The sequence below is a fragment of the Pholcus phalangioides genome, unplaced genomic scaffold (genome assembly GCF_987345545.1).
Source record: "Pholcus phalangioides strain wild (caught in Gottingen) unplaced genomic scaffold, Ppha-v1.0 ptg000018l_1, whole genome shotgun sequence".
Taxonomy (NCBI): Eukaryota; Metazoa; Arthropoda; class Arachnida; order Araneae; family Pholcidae; genus Pholcus; species Pholcus phalangioides.
The window spans coordinates 13,975,690-14,001,553 of record NW_028301611.1 but is presented as its reverse complement, the minus strand read 5'-3'; the positions used below and the strand labels follow the sequence as shown (position 1 = coordinate 14,001,553).

General features: G+C 34.9%; 1 protein-coding gene across 2 annotated transcripts in view; it reads left to right on the top strand.

Moving 5' to 3' along the window:
• The window catches only part of LOC149071758 (lachesin-like), a 252,820-nt gene that overhangs the window by 158,947 nt on the left and 68,009 nt on the right, over window positions 1-25,864 (top strand). The window contains exon 1 of one of the 2 annotated variants that reach the window (XM_089247645.1): window positions 4,784-5,041. The exons of the other annotated variant lie outside the window; for it this stretch is intronic. Coding sequence (XP_089103771.1) covers window positions 4,978-5,041 — 64 coding nt within the window. The 5' untranslated portion in view covers window positions 4,784-4,977. Of the gene's footprint in view, window positions 1-4,783; window positions 5,042-25,864 lie in introns of those variants that run through there. 2 annotated transcript variants of the gene reach the window in all.

Genomic DNA, 25,864 nt, shown 5'->3' with positions numbered 1-25,864 from the left:
AAATTAAGTAATTTTTTATTAGTTATTTTTTCTCACGGATAAAACAAAAAGTACCCCTCGTTTTACGAAATAACACCTTAAAATTTTGAAGAGGAATGACTCTTCAAATTATTACTCATATTACTCTTCAAAATATAATTTTGTATCACACTGGTGCAGATAACACAAGAGCCAAGAAAAGTATGCTAGGCGTCACAAATAGAAATTACATCAGTAGGCATTTAATGGTATACGTTGGAATAAGACGTTTAGACGCGACCATTCGGCGCGAGACATTTGAACCCAACCCATGCTGTTTGGATGCCGTTTCGTGACAGCGTTTAATCACACTTGATCGTACTAATTTACTAAAAAATGCTCAGATATTTTTCCCGATGAATCAAAATGTGTAGATCAGGTTATTTTATTTATAATCAATTATTTTTCATGAGAAAAAAAAATGCGAATCAAAAGTTGAAATATTAGTTGTGCAATCTCCAAGTTTTGAGAAAGATTTGATTTGCGCATCTTAGTTGAATTAGCCGTACCAAATTTGCCTAATTTGGGAAAATGGTAATGCTTGCGAGACAGAAATGATCGAATTTCGAAACTGATTTCTATCCTCACTGGAATCAAAAAATGTTTTTCATTCCTTGAAATGTACCATACAGCGATTAGAATGTACCTGTATGAAGTTAAAGCTATTAGCTATGTATTCCACGACGAAAAAGAAGCAGGAATTGAAGCCGTTAGCTGTTACACCGTAAAATACGTTACGGTATTACCCCCGTTACACACTCTGAAATGACTCGTAGTGAAAGAGTTGATCGTTAAAAAATCATTAACTTCCGGCGAACACACTTGAAACATTCAAGTCTTGTAAGGCCACAATTAGTTCTAGTAAACCACTTGGCAGCCGTAACAGAACAAGTAATATGTAGTTAGGCGGAGAAAAAAGTCTTCACCATGCAATCTTTTGCTCTCTCTACAGTGTTTTTTTTATTATATAATGCATAAAGTACTTTTCCAATCTGACTATATTCAGCTGGGGTTAATAACGGTAATGGGATACCTCTGACATTTTGAGAACAAAATCTCACAAAGTGGAAAACATCCAAACGATGCATATACATGAAATGACATTAGAAAAATAGTTTCATCATCTATTTTTATTGTGGATTGCGGAATCTTCACAGCATAGACATAATAACTTTTTTTTCTCACTTCCAGGTATCTGAGAACCATATCATAATTCGTGGTTTTATCGCTCCGATATTATTTCTATTGTACGCCGTTTTTTATTGTCATCATATTTTCCGTCCAAAAATAATATAAATGGATACTGAGACGTATATTTTCTGAGATTCTGTATTCTCTGTTATATTATGTCCCGTGGTTCATAAAAGTGATGTTTATAGGATTTATGTACACGTATGAGGACTTACTAGCTTTTTTTATGCAGAAAATAAATCATTTTTCTTTTTGTATTCTGATATACGCATCCGTATCCGTCCGAAAACGAAGACGGATGACGGTTTCTTTTGGGAATTCGGATCCCTGAAACAATATTTGAAAACACATGAACAAACATTGTGCTGGACCAAGAAAAATAACGAGGAAAGATACCGTACGTCCTAGTATATATCTCTAGTTTTCTGTGATTTGAAGGTTCCTTGAATACGTCACTCACATGTTTTTGTGAAGTTACTCTAGTATTGTTTTTGGATATTCCGTTCTGTGTTATATAATCCTGCACAAACCCTTGTTTGTGGTCAAACAGTGATACATCGGAAAACTGTAGTGAAATAGAATTCTTGCATGTGGGGGGAAAATACTATATTCAGATTAAAAAAAAAAAAAAAAAAAACACACACACACACACACACACCACTATATCCATGTTCAATGTGCAGGAAAATTTCCAAAAATTAATCGGACAAACTTTAACACCAGAACTACCGAGCACGTATATTGTGACCACTTTTTGAACTTTGATCACCAACTACATCTTTATTTTTCAAAATTTCGCAATTTCGCTCCGTCACTTCTTTTCGTAATTTGTCAAAAATAATCTTGTAGGTAAAAAACTATGTCTTGCATTGATTTTTTTATAAAAAAATGTACTTAGAACTACCGAACGGTCAGTTTGACTGCAGTTGAAAATTTTACTGCTTGACCAGATTTTAGAAATAAAATTATTCATGATACGCGATTAATTCGTTCCACAAAATAATCACGTAAAGTCAGATAAATGCAACATGAGTAAGATGGAAAACTAACCCAATTTCCAGCAACAAAATGAAATTTTTTGAATGAATTAATTATCAACAGTTATAAATAAATCTCGTTAATTTAGGATATATAAATAAATTGGATAAATGTTTTTTGCTACAGTATTCACTACTGAATATTGATTCTAGTGAGAGTTAATGCTTTCTTTCCTGAACAACCTGATATGATAACATTTTCAATGAAGGCTGATAATGTTCTTAATGAAGGCAATCAAATATTCAAATTCGTCTCTCTACAAAAACGTTAGAAGAGCAAAGCTAGATAATTGTGAATATTCTTCTCAAATATGACAACTCTAGATTTATGGGGATCTATTTCGATTAAAACTCTAATGGTATTCTTGATGTGTTTACTTCTCCCAACCAGATCATGGCCCACCGCTGTGTCTCAATGAAGAGATTTTATTACGTGGTCGAGAGAGAAGACCAGGGCCATGCTGGAAAATGTGCGTATATGTGTTGTGAAAATAACGTGAAGTGGCTTTCGGTGTAATGCTTGTTAAATTTATAGGAGTACTGCCATCTCCTATTAATTTTTCAAACTATGAGTGAAGTGTAATGATTGAATAATTGTATCGTTGTAGGCGTGTTGCTTTCTGACGGGACTTACTTTTTGACGAGAAGATCGGCTTGCATTAGCATCTCGAACTAAGTTCAGCTAACCACCATTGTGGTGACAGTGGGGCTGAGCTATAGTTTGGGTCCGTCACTATGGCCGTTCGGCGATACATGTGTTATCAAAAAATATCCAAATGTGAAATCTGGCGAAATGGACTTGAGCGTTACTTCCATGTATGCCTCATATACGTCAACAAATGCAATGGATTTTGTCATTTTTAGTTGTGTCACATTTCTAATTTGCAAGAAAAACGTTTTTTTAAAGATGATTAAAGACCTGATTAATATCAATGTACGAGTATTACGGTAGTGAATAACAGTTATTTTGAATCTAATACAGTAGAACTTGTCAAATCCGGATGGATCCGTAATCCAGTCACTTTTGACGAAGATTTATTTTCTCGTCAAACCGTGGACTAAGACGTATTTTCTTTATCCAAATTCCTTTCCGTCACTGTTAAGGGGCCGTTCAAGTATTACGTAAGCAAATTTTTAGCCATTTTTGACCCCCCCCCCCCGTCAGCAAAATTTAGTCATCAGCTCTGCCCCTCTGAATCCTAACTCATATTTTCATAAAGACTGGTTGATGACGTAAGCGTTATCCAAACCCCCTCCCCCTTTGTCATCAAAAGTCAGCAAATTGGAAACCCCCTTCCCCCATCGATGATGACGTAATACTTGAACTTCCCCTAAGACAAACCAATAGATTATAATATATTGCTTAAAAAAATCGGTATATTATATTTAAATAGTTATTTAAATGTAATAACCGAATTTTAGAAATTGTTCTATCTTTTCTTGAAACAACCTGTATGTTTGCTTACGCCTGAAATGTAACCAAACATGGACGATTCATTACCCTATTTTTAGCAGAGAAAATGAATAATTTAATTTCCTTAAAAATGCATTCAAAATATTAATACGTGGGTCCATAAAAATATTGATAGATAATTTCAGAAAAATAATTAATGTAAAAATATATAAATTAAAGAAATATATGTTGTGTAATATAATATGTTTTGCACCGAAAATGCTCTACTTCACGAAGAACAGCTTTTACACTGCACACGCTACGATAAAGGTCGTAAATTGGTTATTATGCGTAAATACCAGTCCCTATGCATACTTATCAATGTCTTGGTGAGTTTCATAAATTTATCATTTTTACTGGTGAGTGTGCATAATAATATCCAAGTGTCATTGGTAAATTTGAAAAACAAAAAAAATTATCCCCTCCATTTGAAATTATTCATAATACCTTGGTGTAACTGGTGAAATTGATAAATAAATTTAAAAAAAAAATCCAAATGAGTCTAGTATGTGTGATTAATACAGTCGGGTCCCGATATAATGGCAACAAAGTTTACTATCGTACCCCGGTATAATCATACAATACATGTATGAATTATCATTGTATATCATCACATCACCTATCATCACATAGTACGATATATCATGTTTACCAACGACGCTTGGGTACTATGCATAATAGCCGGTAAAAGTTATAAATTGAGGGAAATTTATCAAACTTAAATGAATTCTCTTCGGTTACGCATAACAGCCGGTTTGTATGTATAATAACCGGGTTTATATCACATTTACTGTAACATGTATATTCCAACGGCATGAAAACCGCTCTGACTCTGTCAAATATCCTGATTTAATGGTTGGGATGATCGGTGCATTTGCAACGGATAAACCAAATGAGTAATTTACTACCGGCACTTTTAGGCGTTCAAGGCCAAATTAATGTTTTTCTCTCATTAACTCTCTATACCGTCATTTCTTGATTATTTTCTCTTCTATTCCTTTAGCGTTCTGGGTAATCTGCCAGAAGAGAATTAATTTCGATTCGGATGTAATATCATCAACTTCATGGTTCATTTTTTCACTCATTTCATCATTTACTTCGCGCGTTGTTATATTAGTATGAGCAAGAGAAGAAAATCGGCATTATACGGTGAAATCATGAGGAAGAGATTAAGTTGTTCAGTTTTTTATTAGAAAATATCTGTGATTATTTCTATTCTTGTGTGGGTGTGTGGTATATATTTCTCCTGAAAACTATAAGCTTCACTTGAGGATAATCATGAAATATTATTCGGTGTTTTTTATATGGATTATATACGGAATTTTAATATTCGTCATATCTGGTGAGTACAAATACATTTCTTGCAAATGATTATTCGAATACATTTTGAATCTCAACCAAACTTACTGAGTGAGAGTCATTCGAGTAAAAATTGTAAATATTTATTTCAGAATTATCAAAAATTGTATTCCCCGGATCATGATGTAAAAACCGGGTGGCAACAGCTTTTGAATGTTGGGATCTGATCAATTTCCGGCGTGACATCACAAAAAGCGAGGTTCAATAAGGGTCGCATGATAGATTCAGAAGACCGAAATGAATATACTCAATATTGAGCAAATACGCCAATGAGAATAAATAATAGCTTTTAATGTAGCAAACGTGTTTCACCCAAGAATTTAATGATGATAATGAAAATTAAGTGTTTATTTATTAATCTATCTTAATTATCTTCAGCATAATACGGTACTGTATTTTACACGTTTTCTACATGTTCAGAAATTGAAGGAATATGCTGCCGCTTTTGTATTACATTATATGGTGTTTTACAGAATTGCACGTAATTTATTTCCTTTTTTTCTCTCTGCTTAATCAAATTTCAAACACATGATAAAATAATTCAAAAATGCATCCGATTCTACCATTTTTTTTCCTATTTAGCTCGTCTAATCTACGAGAAAGAATCTGCTTAGTAATAAAACGAGATTAACATTAGCTAAATTAAACATGAAAATCGAACAACGTAATTTGTAAGATACAAAAGATCCAGACAAGCTTCAAATCAACCGATTCCATCGATTCTAACCTAGGACAAATGTAATTTTTTGAAATACTTGGGAAAGTTAATTATGTATTTTTCCTATGTAATTCGCGATGCACCAAAAAAAATCTTCGGCGTAGCACAGTTTGGGAATCCCGGTGGTATATCATCATAATCTCTGTATGTTATCTATGTACGTCCAATCCATGTATGTATATTTAAATATATCATAAATCTGAGCAAAAAAAATTAAACTATTACAATGCTCATAAACTGAAAAATATCTAACGATATTTTATGTATTTCTATGTGATAAAAATAACTATATATATATATCGATACTAAAAAACGATTCAAATTACTCAAATAAACGAACATTTGAGGCATTTATCACTATAAGTTTATGACTGTCATCAATCATTTTTTTCAAGCAGAATTTCTGCAATGGCAGATTATTTCTGAAAAATGCGTCTTTTTTTCTTTCTCCGATAAGTTCGATAAAAGTAAAAAAAAAATTAGTTCTTTCTCATTGATTTTTATGTTATTTCTTTTTTTTTCTCATGCTGTTACTGATTCTGTGTTAAGGATGATAAAGAAAGGGCAAGAAAATTCTCCATGGAATTGGAAGTACAAGCACGTTAAAAAGACTGAACTTTTATCTATATTTTTGTCACCTCCAATTCTATAGTTTCGGGAAGAAGAAAAAAAAAAAAACTTTTTCACGTTTTCTTCATACTCAGAATCTTTTCCGATACGTTCAAAGATAGTACAACAATTTCTTATATACAGGAATGTCTTTAACGCACTTTTCTCGAACTTTCTTTCGTATTCGGAGTTCATTGATTGCTTTGTTTTGAAACTACTATTTATATTGAAATATTCACTTTCAGATTAATATGGCGTGAAGAGAACAAATCATTTTAAACTTGTTATTTAAACCTTGAAATTAATTAATTAGAGATTTACGAAAGTTTAGTGAATGTTCCGTTTGTGATGATCATTCACAAACTTTAAAGAAAATTCCGTTTGATGAACATTCACGAATTTTGGTGAAAGTTCCGTTTAATGAAAATCAATAATGTTTAATAATAATTTGGTTTAGCAATAATTTTTTTAATATTTTACATAAAATTTCCGATTAACAGTAATTCACAAACATTTAATGAAACTTCAATTTAACGAGATTTTCGAAATATTTAATGAGAGTTTAGTTTAGCGAAAATCAAAAAAAAAAAAAAATCAGTTTAGCAGCGATTCATGTACATATAATGAAAATTCAGTTAAGCAAGAATTCACAATAAATAAGTGAAAATTCGGGGTAACAAGAGAGACCAGCGTTAGGACTTAGCGGAAACACTGTAATCTAAATTATTATTATTTTAGTCATTCCACTGTAATGTAGTAAACGACGATCAGTAAATTTCATTGATTTACACTGAAAATGATACAGTGAAAAAATATATAGCCACACCCTCTTTAAAATGTCACACTTTTTTTTTCCTTTAAACTTTATAAATTTATACAGGAGATTTATACAGAGCGGATAGGCTCTTCGAACGGGAGAAGATGGGGCATCACTTATTCATCACCCAAAGTGAGCAATATCGCCCCCAACGGGGGAAACGGAATGACCCGGGAACGGTAGAAGCTATGGGTATAAAATAGGATCGTATGGGTTTATTTGAGTTGAGTGGAAGCGATAAGGAAAAACAAAATTCTGTATACAAGAATATCTGCATGATTTTTAATATATGTTTTTCCACCAATTTGGTTGCGCAGATTCTCGCATAAAACTCGAATCACAATCATCAATTATTACAAACACTTTTTTTAATCAAGAAAGTGAGTGTTTTTCCATTTTCAAAAAATGTATCAAGGCACAATCTTCTTCAAGTAAAACTTCTTAAATAGACAAAATAAATACTGTAGAAATGACATTTGAATACTAACGAGAATTTTCTTATAATTGTGAATCATATTACATTTATCTCTGACGCTGTCATTTACCAAAAGTTCTTATATAGTTAAAGGTGAAATTAATTATAGGGGGGGGGGGACCTCATCGGCGATGCGCAAAACCCTAAGGAGCAGGGGAAAGGCATATCTTTAAAACATGGAAGAGGAAAAATAACAACAGCAATCTATTTCCTGTTTAATTCCAGAATTTTCTTTTTCTAAACGAGAACAGAACGTTGACGGTTATTTACAACGTCCCATAAACATTTCCCGCTGTTAATTGGAACGACGCGTCGAATTTAGAACAATAGGATATTGTCGAGATGTTGTTCTTTACAATTAGGTAATGTAACGGACCAAAGAGAACAAACTCTAATTGGCTGAACTCGGCTGACTTTTTTTTTTTTTTGCTTTCATCTTTCTTTTTATCTTCAGCTCTTCTCCGTCTGATTCCTTTAATTTCCTATGTCCTTTCACTACTTATTATTTTTTTTTTTTCTCGAACGTCTCTTGAACAAAGCGTGTGTACTCAGCTCTAGACAGAAGTGAGGGATCATTTTCTTTTCCTTGTTATGGACGGATAACAGCTGGCAAACAATAGAATGCATCTGACAGAATTAATGCTGTAATGGCTTGAAATATGTCTGATGATTTATTGTAATGAGACGGTTGTAATTATGACAATTACATGACCGTGATTAATCGTTTTCGAGTTTCGGGATATCCTTAAGGTTGTGGAGTAATAAATTGGAAGGTTATTATGCGAGAGAGAAACCTGTTATTTATCTTGTTCAGATTAATATGTTTGGAGGAAAAAAACGTGTACTTTTGCTACACGTACTGTACTGGATAATTAAAAAGTTATGAAATAATTTAGAAAGATATACTTTATTATAAGAGCATGAAAGTGAATGAATAAAAAGCATAATTACTATTTACAATTTTATATTATTAAACACAATTACTTATAGTCACTCGCAATGAAAAATTATGCATAAGAAAATTCATGACATACATATTTTTTCCTGTGACATGCAGTTGAAGTTTTTTTTGTCACTGATAGAGGGCGTTTTAACGGACACAAAAATACGCACATGATACAGTATAACATCAGATATTCTTGTTTTTTTAGTCCAAAATACATTAGTTACGAATTTGTTCACCATATAGCGGTAAAGCCATATCGACGTAACAATGCATTCAAATTTATGAGGAATAATTTTTCTAATGAAACCCAATAAAAAAAACTGAAATTACCTTTTTTTACAGGTGGAACGACATCTTATTTATGAATTTTTTGCTATTTTTCAACGCCTTCCTCCCCAAACAAAAATCAATGTTATATCCTTATTCATATCTCTGCTTATTTCATTCTTATATACAGACATCTTGTCATCAACTCAAATTCAGTTTTATAAAATATTTCCTAATTTTTTAATCATCATTTTACCCCATATGCATTTTTTTTCACAGTTCAAAAATTAATTAAAACTTTGTAACTAAAAATTAACACATTTACAAGATTTTCGAAAAGTATCAGACCAATTTTTTATATTTATTTTTTTGCTTGAAAAATGAAGCTAGGGAGGCGTGTTTCGGTGCGCGTACGCCATCCTAGTGTGCATGCTTGAATTTTTTCCTGCTGGTAGAAGCTACCAATCACCGGCAGACCACCGATAAAAGTTTTGTAAGTAAGCGCTTTTGCATTTTCAATTTTGAAAAAAATGGCAGAAAACCTTGAACAACGGAACTGCATAGGATTTTCTGTGAATCTTGGTCATTCCCGAGTGTAAACAATCCGCAGGATCCAATAGATCTTCTGAGTTGAAGAAACGGGCTCAACACCGATGAAGGAGTGGCACAACCTCTTTAAAGATAGACGAGCATCAATATAAAATTGAACATGTTCCGGTAGGCAATCAATGTCTAGAAATGAGATCGTTATTGACTGAGTCAGTGCTCTGGTTCAGAATCACAGTATCGCGATTACAGATCTTTTAGATAAGGCATCAACAATGGATCCGTCCATTTCATTTTGACTGACGATTTGGTCTTCAGAAGGTGTAATGTCAGTCATGTTGACCGTCTTCTATGACTCCGGTGGCGATTTTCATCACGAGTAATCTCCGCACGCACCAATCATCACCAAGGAGCATTACCAAGAGGTTCTGCGTCGCAATTGACCGATCCATTACGATTTTTTCAGTAGCGTTGTTCAAATTTCACCTGTCATTTTGTCAAAAACAAAGAAATGCGACGACACTCACTTACACTTCCTCATCTGATTCATCGGCAGTCTGCCGACGACTGGCAGCTTCTGTAGGCAGGATAAAACCCACGCATGCGCAGAAGGATTCCTTCCATACTATTTTAGCACCAAACCACGCTTCCCTAGCTTTATTGGTTCACGCACAAAATATTGGAAATTAAAAAATAATATCAAATAATTGGAAATTACAATATTGGAAATATTGTAGTCGGATACTTTTCTGAACAAACCACGTATAGTCATCACGGCGGCAACGTGGACTACGGACACTGGGTTGACGATCGCTCTTTTCGAGTATTTTCATAATATAGCACAATTCAGCGCGTGAACCTATCGATGGTATTACAGCGCAAAGGGGATCAATCAATCCTTGATTTGAAAACAAAACTTCAACCACGCCCGATCTTGTTCGGGTAACTATTCTTGATTTTGGTTCGGAGAATTCTCAATAGTTCAGTTCATGCAAACGATTTACCTATTTTGAATTATTATTAGTCAAATGCAAATGTAGGATTTGGCAATGAATTTGAACGTTTTCCAATGACAAACGGATCCTCAGAGAATACCATTGATGAAAAATTGTAGTAGCAAATAGTCTGACTATAGATTTGTTGCAGTGACCTTTTAATAAATTGATTGTATTTGAATATTTCAATCAACAGACCATACATTGTTCTATTCTTCCGATGATTTGGCTCTTGTTCGGATTGAGTGAGAATGTTCGTTTCTATTCTTCTTTTCCTGATGATCAACTGATTACTATTCGATAACATATATATAACTGTATTATGGTATATATGTTATCGAAAGTATCTTGTACCTGTACAGTCATCTAAAAATGGCATTCAACATGCTCCAGGCACACGAATAACTAGTCTGGATTGAGCAGATGCATATCAGTACCTTATAAAAATGTATTAGCCGATAAACTTACGATGACTTGGGAAAGTATTGTGATCTCATAGCCAATCATTGAATTCCATTTTCATGATACTAATATAAATGTGATGCTACATATTAAAATTGAAAATTTAACAAAAAATTTCTAAACGGGGTATATTTCAATCGCTTTAATATTTTTTGGGTGGACTTCAAGGTTCTTTTGGATGTTTAAAATGTCTCGTTTTTATCATTTCGGTTATTGAATTCGGCTACAAAGTGCTCATCCTCTCTCACCAGATATGGTCTTCATTTCAATAATAATTCAAGAGTATTCCCTTTCTAAAATATAGCCCAAAACGGATTTTCTTCTGTCAAAGTGGCCTAGCTAGTTCAAAAGATTGACCACTCGTTCTACGTTATGATAAAAGACAAAACTTGAGTAAAATACAAAATTTCTTCTTCCAGTCACGTAGTTTTTGTAGTGTAATGTGCATTTCTCAACAAAGCAATTAACTAATTTTAAGTCAAATAACTAAACAATACCAATATTACGGACTTTTAGTGGATCGAACATCCAACAGTCTTGTGCCTACTGAAAAGAACATAAGCAATGTTCATTAGCAATGAATGAATAGTAATAACGTTCAAAAACGTCTATTCAAACTTTATTCAGACTTCGTATAAATTGTGGGTTTTTTTAATCTCTTCAGCAGCCCTGTCAAATTCTGAATTGCGTGTCATGACCGCTGATAAACACTGCATCGTTTACTTTGGCGTTGTCTTCCATAATTCACTATCTGTACTATTTTTGACAGCCAAAATGACCTTTCACTGCAAAATTTGGTCTTTTTGGTCTCAGTAATTTGTTCTAAGCCAGACTTTGACACATATTTATTCTGAAAAATCACTGGATAACTTGATAGACAGTGATTTGTTTTCTTCATCAAAAAACGAATTTTGGACTAAAATTATACGGTTCTTCAACCACACTATGGAAATAACAACTGTAAGCTATGCAACTGAAGAAATGAAGGAGCTCATATGCGTGGGTTGAGAGGATGAGTCCATATTATAAGGAATGGAGCCTGTTCAAATCCACACGTGTGCCGTTGGTTGGAGTCTGTCTGAGAAATAGGATGGCTATTCTATATTTCAGACAGACTCATGACAGGCATATTTCATCTAGAGTCTAGATTCTAGATCAGTGCTTCCCAAAGTGGGCAATATCGCCACCTGGTGGGCGATGGAATGGCGCAGGGTACGAGAGAAGCTACGTATAGAATCTTATGGGTTCATTTGAGTTTGGGTGCGATGAGAGAAAAATAAATTTATGAATTCAGCGATGGAATAAAAAGTTTGAGAAACTATGTTCTCTAGATTCTAGAAATATAAATGAAAATATGATCATGAAAATTCTGAATAAAAAAAAATCGTAGCCCATAAATGTATAGCTTTACATGCATGCATGCAGTGTCTTTCAGACATTCATTATTGCAGCCAGTTTGAAGTTAAAAATACTCAAATGACTTTGCACATAAGCTGAGGTAATTCTATAACCACTTTTCATTTTATGTCTTGAATTTGCTGGTAGATGTCCCAATTAAGTGCAACGGCTCTTTGTCTGTTGCAGAGCATGTGTAGCTGTAATTCCGCTAATTTGTTAAATTGTTTTTTTTTTTCTTTTTACCTTGAAGATTACAATCCGGATTTTTTCCCATTATATTTTTAATCACAAAGAAGGCACTAATATATATATATTTCGAATGTAATATTACTTCAATACATTCATTTTATGGGCAATTTTTGAGGTTCTGTACGTCCATTTCGACGTTCTGTATAAGCAGTAAAATTTCAGATAAATTTTAGTTAATTTACTTAATAATTGGGGAAAAATATATGATATTGAACATTTATGGTTAAATCCAAACTTTCTTCCGATGGATCAGGAGACGTATATAAAGGCACTTGCATCTCATGCAACGTCTAGTGACCTTCACATTTATCATTAAGAATCAGATTAACGAATAATGCTTGAAATAACATGGGTAGGTTGAAAACACCCCTGGGATTAATGCGAATATGCAATCTTACCTTGAACTCCACTTCTCTTTCCATCTTCTCCTTGATGATAACTGAAAGATTATGAGAGAACAGACAATATATGCTTTATACACTGTTCAGATCACAAAACGGTGGACATATTAGGTGAGCATGATAACCTTACGCACAGTTCAGATAAAAATATCTTAAGGACGGGGATGGGACCATGATGTCATTAACTTTCTCTCACTATCTCTCATTCTCTCTCATATCCCATCATCCTCCATCCTCTGAATATACTACATTTTCTTTCCACGGGCAATATCCTTATATATTTTTTTATTTTTCTCGGTAACAAGCAAAGCATCTGGCAATGTGCTTATTCTCTCTCTCCAGCTCTATTTTTCTACGGGGCGAAGGAAACGGGAAATCTGATTAGGAGATAAAGGATCTAACATCTGAAAGACGTTATTCTACTCGGATGCTTGCCTTTAGGCGTAAGAAATGCTCGTGTAGCGTTCCTTGTCCCAAAGGTAATATTTCAAATACGTTCATAAACTTGCTGGGAATGTAACGATGCTTAGATTACTGTGACTGTGATAGCGGTTATTATTTATAAGTTGTACATGCCAGATGACAGCGTCGGATATTGTGCGCAGAACAAGATGTAGGAGTTTTATTTCGAAACTTACATATATAATCATTGCCGCGAAGAAACGGGTGTTCTGAGTTTAATATGTGTTGTTATTTAACGCGGTATCGCTTTTCGGTAAACTTATTGTCAAACGAATCACGAGAGAAGAAAAAGCGTGCTTGTCCCACATGATATGTCTTGAGAAAATATGCAAATGATTAGGTGTTCGATGTGATTGGATGATCGAGTTTGCCTCCTAAGTGCGTAGAAACGACTTCTTCGCTGATCAGTAAGCTCTCGGGAATATTTATTTATTCATATTTGGTATGATATGATCTCTCTAGCCTTATGGAATAAAGCTGGCATGTTTCGGCGACGAATCTAAGCTCAGTTTTGATGATAAATATACCCATGCCCGAGTCTTTAACGTCTCAAATCTCTCATCACTTGGCTGCCAAACCGCACACTACTTTCACTGCGGCATCACTTTGTAGCTATCCCTGAAGCAATTAGAGAGTTGATATACTAGTATGCTTATTACCTACTAGAGCAGGGATCTTCAGCCCCTCGATTGATGGCCAAATGCGACCCTTCAAGTTTTTTGCAGTGGCTCGCCTACCATTTTCAGAAAATAGCTACTTCACATAGAAAACCAATCGATTGAATTTAAAAAAAAACAAAAAAAAAAGCACGTTAAAAAAAAGACCTCCGAAATCCGTACTGCTGTATTTAAAACTGTGAGAAACATTCCATAATCAATAGCAATGCTATTTGATGAAGTAAAGGGGCCTTCGATGGACCCTATGATTTCATATAGGATACATATTTCGAGAGGCGGAATTCAGCATCCAAGAGGTCGTATACACACAATAACAGAATTTAAGAAACACCTCTGTAATGAAAGAAATAATTTTGAAAATGATGAAAATTTATAATTAATGAAAAAATAATTTTCGAATTGATGGGAATTTATAATTAATGAAAAATAATTTTCGAATTGATGGGAATTTATAATTAATGAAAAATAATTTTCGAATTGATGGGAATTTATAATTAAGGAAAAAATAATTTTCGAATTGATGGGAATTTATAATTAATGACCAAATAGTCACAGAATTGCTAAGAAAAAATAACTGCAGAGCTTCTGATAGAAATCAGGATTATTGAAAATAGATTTGGAAATGTCAAGAGTAATTTTAGAATTTTCAAAATTAATTTGAGAATTCTTAAAAGTAGTAATTTCTGAAAAAAAACTAAAAGTTTTTGAAAGAAATGATTTCATAATTAACGAAAACTTAATATTAATGGGAAAAAATATTTCAGAATTATGGGGCAAATTCCTAATTAAATAAAAGAAATAATTGTTCAAAAAAGTGTTAATTATTTAAAGAAATGAAGTTATTTGAATGTAAATAAAAATTCAATTTTAATGAAAAAAATATATTCAAAGTAAATAGTGTTCAATAATTTAGAGAATCCGGTTTAATAACCGAGAATATCCTGATATGACTTTGTGGCCCGCTCAATTTGGCCCAATGCATGAACGGCAATTTTCAAAAGCGGAAATAGAAGAGTAAATGTGTAACTGTGTAAATGATAAGAATAAATAGTTATCATGCAAATTATTTGGTAGGATACAAATTATCTAACCTGGTTCTTTAAAGTAGTTTTTCTTTATAAAAGTTATAACATTACCCGACCATACCTATAGTATCATCTGAGATATAATATTACCCGTGATTTTAATAAGCAGCGCAGACTTTATTGAAAATGTAATTTAATTTCATTTATTATTGATTACGCCAGCGATTCTCAACCTGGGGGGGGGCGATAGTACTGAAAGGGGGGCGCTAGCATATCGAAAGAAATATGTATTATTTAAAAAAATGATAATTTTACTCTGAAAGGAAAGCAAAACAAAATGCATTATAAGATGAGAAAAAATAAAATTCGCATTTACACTGATATAATACACTTCAAATAGGACTTTATCAGTACTGCACAATGTATTTAATAATTAGAATACATCCCATAGTGTTCAGTATTTTCGTGACTGTCTCAGAGGAAAGATTGTTTTATTTTCGTTTAAAATAAGTTGATAAAAGTAGTTTTCAGCAAATTATTTGAATGTAATATTCCATATGAAAGTTCCAAAAATTTCATGGGGGGGGGGGGTGCCCCTCTGTACTGCACTTGTGAGGGGGGGGGCGTGATGAAAATTATGATTGAAAATTGGGTCGCAAATACTGAAAGATTGAGAAACGCTGGATTACGCAAATAAAAATCATGATGGGAAGGCATCCCGTAAGGTGTTTTGTTACGAACACCCCCCAGATTTATTAGCAAAAGAACGGGAATGACCCATAAAACCGTGACATGGGGCTACTCTATGGGGAATAAGCGACAAAATTCTTATGATAAAGGGATCGTACTTCAGAAAATTTGGGAACCACTTGCATATGGTATTGTGAAATATACAGAGCTCTTATTACCCATGTACAGAATTTGCATTTTCCCTCTTTCTTTCTCCGGAATAAAATATTGTGAGAAATGACCAGTTCCCACGAAACACGAAGTCACTGTAGTTGGTAAAATGTATCCGACAACCACGCATTCTTCCCGCTACTTTCGGATGCGCTACGGATAGTGTAGAATTCCATCGGAAATTCTTTGAAAGCATCGGGAGTCCAGTTGTTATTTTCGTTGAAACTTTAGGAGTAACGTTTGAAAAAAAATAAAGGAAAGAGAGAATAGCATGAATTTCTGTCTCTCTCTCTTTGGGCAATAGCTGCCCAGTGTCTCATTTTATTTTAGTCTTTCCCGTTCCTATTCTTTTTTTTCGACCCTTGCAAAAAAAAAAAAATTCGATTATAATTCAGTCCACGTTCTTGGAAGTCTTCCACTGCGTCAGTTACGACCCTGATGCTAGCCCAAAAAGTTCAGTTGCTGCTGCTGCTGCCTCGGCTACTACCGTAGGAATCGTGCACTGAATTTGCTGACTTTGGAGTAGAGTGAGATCGTGGCTCTCTCAACTCACTGCTTTTCGATTCATTCTCTCACACAACAGCTGTTGTCAGCTGCAATAAGTGTTCCCAGGGGAACGTGATGAAGGACAAACTGAGATATCGTAGGAGCATAATACAAAGTGAGATGGACAAAAAAAAGTAATGCATTATAATAAACATAATGCGTTCATGACTCACTTCGCTGGCGTCATCTTCATTAGATTGAACTGTGTGAAGTTGTTTTCCCTATAAAACCCTGCCGACAACGATTACATTTCAGTTATTTATATTACAATATGAATATTGGTGAATGCCATACCGGAAAGAATTTGCTGATTATTTCACTCAAGGTTTTCAGTTTTTCTTATTTTTTTCATTGAAATTAACACCAGAACGACAAGAATTTTGAACTACCTAGGAAAATAGACATCGGTTACTGATCGCAACAGAAGAAGAAGAAGAAAAAAAAACACAACAACAACAAACAAACAACACACAATATCAATTATTTTTATTTGCCGAAACTTTTTAAAACAATATCTTTTCAGTCTCTGATTAATTTTTTGCAGTAAAAGAATGTTAATTTTAGATTAACAGGTAATTGTTAATTAGTTAACCATTTTTTTCAGATTTTTTCTACAAACGGCTTGTTCAGTTTTTAAAGAACAATACCGCGTTTTGTTACTTTCAGATTCCAAGTGCGGAGTGAGGAACAACTGTGAATAGCCGCCAAATCCCGAGAATGTAAAACACATGCGTAATACAGGGTATTTCAAAAAGTCCAAGAAATTATGTGGGGGACAGGATTTGATCTATGTAAATGTAAATGCATACGCAATCCATAGAGGTTATGCAAGCCTGATCTGATTTTTGATAGAGAAACAAACTGTTTATATCAGGATTTTGTTATAGGTCTATGAAGCTATGGATTTGTGAACCGTAGTGGCACTTGCGAATAACTTTTATGTCCCTGAAAAATTGAAACTGTAAAATGCTGTGTCAACACACACACACATGAAATCATCGGTAATCCAATGCTAATTGCGTTGACAATACAACAAAGGTTATTTCGAAAAGGTATCAAGAGAAAAAAGTGGAAAATCTTCTTCTTAAAATGAGATCAATTATTGAACCTTCATTAATGAAATAAACATCAGGAAAAAAAAAAAAACGCTGTTTTGCTTATGTGAGTCATGATAAATCGGATTCTGAACATTTGCCCATCTGAACTAGCATCTATGACCATTCTTATGTAATTAATTTGCAATTCCGTGTAATGTGCCTAACGTGCAACAGTGTGCTAAGTTTAGACAGACTTGACTTTTTTCTACTCAAGATGTGCTGTAACTAATAGTAATGGCGGTAAAAAAGATTGAACAACATTCCATAGGGTAAGACCTTGCCTCACTTGCCCTGAATCAGAGAAACCCCCAAAACAAAAGTAACTGTGGTTCATATAGCTTAGTAGTTCACTAAAAAAACTCATTTATTATCGGGAAAAACACATGAAAATTTGTTTCTCAACCTAAACATGAAATGCGCAACTCAACTTCCATGAAATGTTAACATAGCGACAAACACGTTGTTACCATGGCACACGGGGCTTGTGTTATGAAGAGTGACTTCATTTTTTGAATATGTTTACATTGGATGAACGCAGGTGTCGATGAGATATGATCGAAGTGTTCAAAATTTTCAATGGGATGGATAAGATGGACCATGAAATTTTAGTACACCGCCAATCGGCTGCTTTTACAAGGGGACACCAGTATCGATTGGTGAGGGACAATGCAAGGTTATGGTGTCGCTGGGAATTTTTCTGTAATAGGGTTCCTAATAAATGGAATAGCTTACCCCCGGATGTAGTGAATTGTAACACAATTGACACGTTTAAAAAGAAATACGATAAACATGTTGGGGTAAATCGAGAAACTATCCATACTTAGAATAAGACAACCATAAATATTCTTTATGGGCGTTGTATAATATTTTATCTCGTGTATGTATTGCAATTTTTAATTGGGTTGTTGTATTTTTCAAATATATGACATCCATATTTTTATGGGCATCTTTTTCTCAGCCACCTCGTTGGGCATTTTGCCTGTTGTGGCGTTTTTTTTTGTATTTGTATTTGTATTAAACAATCAAACGTGACGACCTGCTTTAGACGTAACTCGCAACAACAGTCAAAGCAACCAACATTGAAACAAAAAATCCCAAATCGTCTCAAGAAGGCCGCTGTCTCAAGTATGTACACTTGATTGTACCTTATCATGTTTGTTAATCTTATCTGATCGTAAAATAGGGAACATGTAGTAAAGTTTAATTTCTTTGTGTATAACTAACTATAGCATTCGGAACATTTGATTCAATGAGCAAATAATAATTCATTTAGAACAATATTTTAACAACGGTGAATGACAAAAGCTTGAGGAGAGCAAAGATATATGCGCAGATAATGGGGAAAACATAAATAACATATATGAAGAGCCAGACGGCTTTGATTTGTATGTCATGTGTTTCCACAAGAGGAGGAAACACATAATACTAACATATGCTGCGGAGAGAAACACCGCAAGCTAAACAAAATTCACCAGATCGTGTATAAAAATCATTTCCTATTAGCGGCCTGAAAATACATAAAAATTAATTTCCAAACATACAAAACCTGAAAACACTGCACAAACTTGAATTTATTTTGATAGCATAATGCAGACGTACATAAATATCGCAAGCTTCGAACATACAATATAGCTGAGAGTATCAAAATAGGTAAGGAAGATACGGGACATGCGTTACATTTCTCCATGATATCGAATCAAGCATGAAGACATGAAAAAATCCTAGATTATAAGAACAACGTATGATTGTAGTACAGTTCAATGAACGGGACACGTAAACCATATTGGGTTCTTTCGATCCGGGAAACATCGAGAGCTACTTCTATCAATTCTGTCTTATAAGATGGTGTTTGCAGTATCATTTACCGACGGACCGGACAGGCAAGCAATAACATTACGGGGCAAAGGACACAAAGAAACAACATAAAAAAAAAGATAAACCTCTGATTCCATTCTATTGTTTTTTTTTGGGATTTTTTCGTTTTGTTTCGTGCCATGTTTCTACATCTTAGTTCTTGTTTCTGTCATGAAAGAAGAAAAATTGAGCCACTGGGGCATTTCTGATCCGACTGGGGTCGTCCCTTGAGGAGGAAGACTTGAAGGACATTGGCTGAGTGGCGGCATCCGTAACGTGACTGGGAGCCGAATTTTTCTCACTATTTTCTTAATCGTAAGAATAGAAAATATAAATGCGAATAATTGAGAAACAAAAAACCCATCCATTATCGTGTAACTTTTTTTTGCCTGTCTTGACATGGCGTTTTTTGACGTGAATAGGTGTTTTAAATAATTTGACGATATTGGATGCGTTCGCAAAAAAAGTTGTCTCGTGAAATGTTTTCAATGCCCATATCTCAGCGAGTATCACGAATAAATCAGTATTTTAGATATCTACATGTAGATCTGGTTGACACATATTCAATGATGCCACTCTGGTTTTGATACTTCATCCGGTCTGGGCACCAGGCTCGTGGCCCTCTTTCGTGATCAAATTGTTTTACGCTATGTCTCGGAATGTTCTCAACACAAATAGAAGGCAATGGTGCGGTCTGATAGATTTTTCTGAGAAATATCTAATGACACACTCTGTTTTTAGTACCCTGTTAGTCAAGATCTTCAGCTCTGTCAGTGCAGGGCGGACTATGGTCCCTACATGGAGAATAATACCATGAAGAAGTGCAACTGGCTCGCAAACACTAAAGGCTCTTTGACCGGCAATTGAGTCAGCCGGCAAATCCAAACGAACTCAGAGCTCAGCAGAGCGGAAATATGTGAGTGCAGAGCCCGCCTGGAGTGCCTCATCGTAGACAGATAAGAGGGCCATGAGGATGGGCCAAGGGAGGGGTGCCAGCAGAGACTCAAGATACCTCGACCGACTCATCAGACGGTCGGCAACTACGAATATGCAGCATGGGTTCAACCGAGCAATGATGGCTCACCTGGGAGTCCGCCATCCAAAGACCCATTGACTTTCCTCAGCGCAGGCAGGCAACATTGACTAGACAGTAAAGGCTCAACCGAGCACTAGGGCTCACTTGGGAGCCCACCACCCAAACGCTCACTGACTACACTTTGAGAATCTTACTCGTGAGAGGGCAGAGCTGCGCAGTATAGGCAACTGTCGCTAGGCAGCGCCCTGAAAAACGCACCAATTAGGCAACTACACGTGAGGCGGCTGAACTTTGAAGGTTGCACCACGACTGGCCAAACGTTGCGAAGCACCTGTTAGTACCATGTGTTATTTGTATATTTTGTGTATAACAGTATTCACGGCCCCACCCAGGGGTTTCGCGTTCCATCGGATCTGGGGAACCTAGGGGATTCAGGTGGGGCCCATAGGCTTAGGGCACAACTCAGTCGGTAATAAACTGCCTATGGCGATAGACCTTGTGTTGTGCTCGGTTTGAATGAATGGATGGCTTTAATACCTCTTCTGGTCTGACTACAAGACGCGCGGCCCGTATTCGTATCGAAATTGTTTTACGCTATGTCTCTGGACGTTCACAACGCAAATGCAACCTGATGACACCTTTTGTTAAATACCCTGAAGCCTCGATATAACGATACTCTGTGAGACTAAGGAACAATATCGTTATATCGAGAGCGCATTATATCACGTGTTATCACATTTATGCTATTGATGTAATTTTTTCGTAACCGTTAGTACCATCAGAAAATGTGTTTTTTGTGAATTTATTCTACGCGAAAAATTGTAATTCATAGTTCAGATAAATAAAATTTAGTTAACTGCACTGCACTTGTAAAGTTGTAATTGCGTTGGACGTTTTTGTCTTATACAGGAAATTTAATGCGGTAAACACCAGCGATAGCGATAAGTTCCTTTGATCCCGTAGAACAAATTTACCGATGTTATTAGACGCCTTCAGAAGAACGAAAACAAGTAACTAATTTTAACTTAAATTCAAAATGAATGTGAACTAATTATAAAACAAATATCGTTGTAGCGGTTTTTCAAAAATCTCCTATAATATCGTTATATAGAAATTTGCCGTAGTGACGGATCATTGTATCGAGAGGAGTTTAACATTAGATTGTAAACAATTCAATATAGGAGTCTAAAATAACGTTGTAGAAGGATACATCGTTGTATCCAGTATCGTCGTAAAAAGGTTTCACTGTATTCCAAAGGAATATCAGATGATAATAATTTGCAGGTGTAAATACCTACTCTGGTTTGGTCACTTGGGGTCACGCCCCGCATTCGTAACGAAATTGCTTCACGGGAAGTTCACAAAGCAAATAGAGGGCAATGATATCGTTTGCAAGATATTCCAAGGACAAATCCAATTATGCCCATTTCCTTAAGTCAGGATATACCTGCTACACGATTCAATGCATAAACTACGTATGGCATGGCTCACACCCACTTTTTATTCATTATGGTAATTACATGCCCCCTTTGAGTGACAATAAAGATTTATCTTACCTCCAAATAAAACCCTTTATTTTAGTATTGACATGTCCAGATATTTTGTAAAAATTATTTCTCAATGGAAAACATTTTCGTATACCACTTAGTTTGCAGCTGTTAAAAATCGGAAGAAAGCATACTTAATTTAAAAGACACGTAATTTTGTGGGCGGAGGTTTTAGTGATTTCTAATTGCTTATTAAAGGCACATATTGACATTTGACATGGAACAAAGACAACCCAGAATAATTTAAACCGAGAAAACAATAACTTCAAACATGATTCGACTTGAAAATAAAGAGACATGCATATTGAAATAATGTAATTAATTATTTAAAAAATAAGCGACTCTTACATTTCAAATTTCGTTATATTTCAAAAATTTATTGATTGACTTTTTTAGCATTGCGTTCTATCTCTCTCTGTACAAAATAAAATATTCAGATGCTATTTGCTTCTTATGCCGGATAAACTGAAATGTGAAGTGTAGGTGTTGTGGGATCAGAATAATATATGTTCTCTGGAAAACCAATTCAAAAACGGATTAATTTTAAATATCAATAACCATGTGAAAAAAGAGATCTCACGGTAATAAATCATGTATGTTTAGTTTGTTTTATTTACTCTCAGTACGGGGGATATTCCTTGTGCGTTTACTCGGAGAAATGAATTTGATATTTAGACACAGTATAAGCATTCGAGGTAATTTATTGGAATTGAATATTGCCAGAAAATTGTTTTTATCGAAGTTCAAAACAATGCTTGGTGAATGAATAATAATAATAAATCTTTAGAATAATAAATATGATGTACATATAGGTTCACATTAAATGTCATTATGTAGATGAGGTGTGGAAATGGAATGGGTTAATATCATCATTCCATTCTTATGCTAGCGTAAATTGAATCCATTCGTAAAATAATGATACAATAAATTTTTGATCAAAATGTTTTTATCGTATTTTTTTCAAAAATAATTTCAATTTCGCTCTTGGGATATAGCAAACACTCACTATGTCTGGTGTAACGAAATACAGCCCGAGTCACCAAATGCGATCAGTATGGCTAGGATTTTTATGACCTAAAACTTTTAAGAAATGCTCTATAAAATTACATTTATGCCTGTATTAAAACCAAAAATATGCCCTAGAAACCAAAAATATACCCAATAATGCAGAACCCCCCTCAACCCCAATTTTCTTTTTCTATTTCTGGTAACATTAGTTTAGCAAAATCATGTGGAAAAAAAAATATATACATATTTCTATGCATAAAAAATCAGTTGTTGCTTGAAGTGAAACTCCTCAATGTACTAACTACTAGATGTGCATCACAGAATCAGTCAATAATAACCGGACTCAGCGGGGAATGAGGGGGGGGGGGGGCTGGGTACCTCAAATATCCCCTTTTCTAGCTGCGGCTTTGTCCGAAAACAGCAAAGGATGTGAAAATATTGACATATATATAACCACCAGTGAAATATATAACCACATACACAGTGCCCTTTTCTCTAATTCCTTCCTATACGCGGCGCTCCTTTAGCAGTTTGACAGGACCAGTGGATAATCCATTAGTTCATTAACATATCTACCCACTGACATCAAAAACACTGATATATTCTGAATATTTCCTGAGATTATGAGCGTTTGAATAATTTCGTTACGTGACTTTTTGCGGATGCATTCAGTATCGTCAGGTGATATAAAAGACTTATTTACGTCACTGGTATGATAATTATTGTTTCATTTACATCGCCGGAAATTATTATTATCTAAGTATTACGTTAAAGTCTGGTGATGAAGTCACACATTTCATTGATGGGAATAATATATCATTTTCGTACGTTCTAGTAATTCTTTACTTCGAAGAAAATCCAACAAAATGAAAAGTAATCTAAATGAAAACTGCTGAAAGCTCTTGCAAAAAAAAGAGAGATAAAGCCGCCCCCCCCCCCAAATTGATGCGTGATATTACTGAAATTACATAATGCGTTTTCATGGCCATATTGCCAGTTCTATTAGAGGCTGATATTATCATCATTCCCAAGCTTCGCGCTTTCACTGAAAAGTATTCAGAGAATTTCCTTGAAAGATCTGATTCCTAAGTATATTATTATCCTATTTCCTTGGAAACTCCATCAGAAGTGATCGCTCCAGACATTGGTGATATATTTCGCTCTCTCTCAGCGTGACAAGGCTATTACATTAAAATCGAATTAGAGCACAGGATTGCTTCCAATACTCTTCGCAACGATAGTGGAACGCGACTCTAACCTCTGTAATGGCGTTTTAAAATCGTATTCTTCCCTCTCTCCTACGGCTGTCGGTAATGGGAAATTTATGAGAGAAAAATCAGCAATTATTATTATTTCTAGTAGAAGCCTATCCTTTTGTCTGCCCGAATGGGAAAAAGGGGGAAATTCGCGCATATATTTGAGAAAATTTATGTACATCTGTTATTCTGATTGCTTTCAATCCGCACGCGAATTCGGATGCTGTCTTCCAAAAAGAAATGATCCTCGCACTTAGTAGAATAAGGATTAGGCCATGAGATGAATTAGACCTTTTGATGAAAACGGCACGTTTCCATTACAATATCCTGCCTGAGTCGCCGTCTTTTATCTATTTGAAGTACGTACATCCTTATGACCTACAGACGCTTCACCATTATCGGATGGCGATTTTAATTGACTTAATATGTAAAACAGATCGGGGCGAGACTTCTCGTATATATTAAGGCACTCCAATAGCACATTCTGGCAGCACTTTTATCTTAGGGTTTTCATTTCAAAGTCCTCACTAATTGCTTGGAATTCCAAGTGCAGTTCTATTTCTATTCTAACATTTTGATCGATCCACATTCAGGTGATTTATAGATTACTGAGCGGTGATTGGCATGCCGGTCTACTATATGCTGACTGCAATTTGGTGTGATTGATAAGCATCAACGTGATTTAGAGATTAATGAGTGGTGATTGGCAGTGTGGGTGTCTCATCGTGAAGTGAAGTTTCGCACCCTATTGGTGGTATAGTGGTACTTGACTAAAGTTGGGTTTCTGTCGTTTCCAATTTTAATCTGTGAATGCAAGCTACATCTTTCATTCCAAAAAAAAATATTCACCGAGAGAAGCCAGACCTTCAACATGATACTTACATAAAGCCGACGCCAGACCGTCATCCAGCTTGCCCCAATACTTGTCATGATTGCTCATAGGCGAGTAGTGCGGCCGCTCTACAATTGGCAATGATTGTTAAGTGTCGGAGGCCGGATTTATTAATTTTTCATTTATTTTAAAATTTTTAATTTATTTATATATATATATATATATATCGTGTTGGAATTCACGACCCTTAGAGGTAAGGTATTCCATTTATTATACACAAAACACCCTGTGGCACCATAGCCTGGAAATGTCCTTTACAAAACAATACAAGTGCCACCACCCCTGTCAAAGCAGTTGATTGCCTTGATTGACGGTATATTAATAACTTATGGTCAACCCTATACATCCCGTCGAAAATGTTAAACGCTTCGATCATATCCACTCCTCGACACCTGCGTTCCTCCAATGTAAACATATTCAAAAAATCAAGTCTACAAATGTTATAATGTTAATACACTGCTGGCCACCCAAATTGCAACACCAAGAAAGACAAGAGATATCGCAACAATATTTATTTTGTAGATAACATGTTGACCAAGCATCAAATGATTAAATTTATAGACTTCTGTGGAGTGTGGTTCCTGCCAAAATCAGTAGCCAGAGTAGCCGCCATTGTTGGAGAT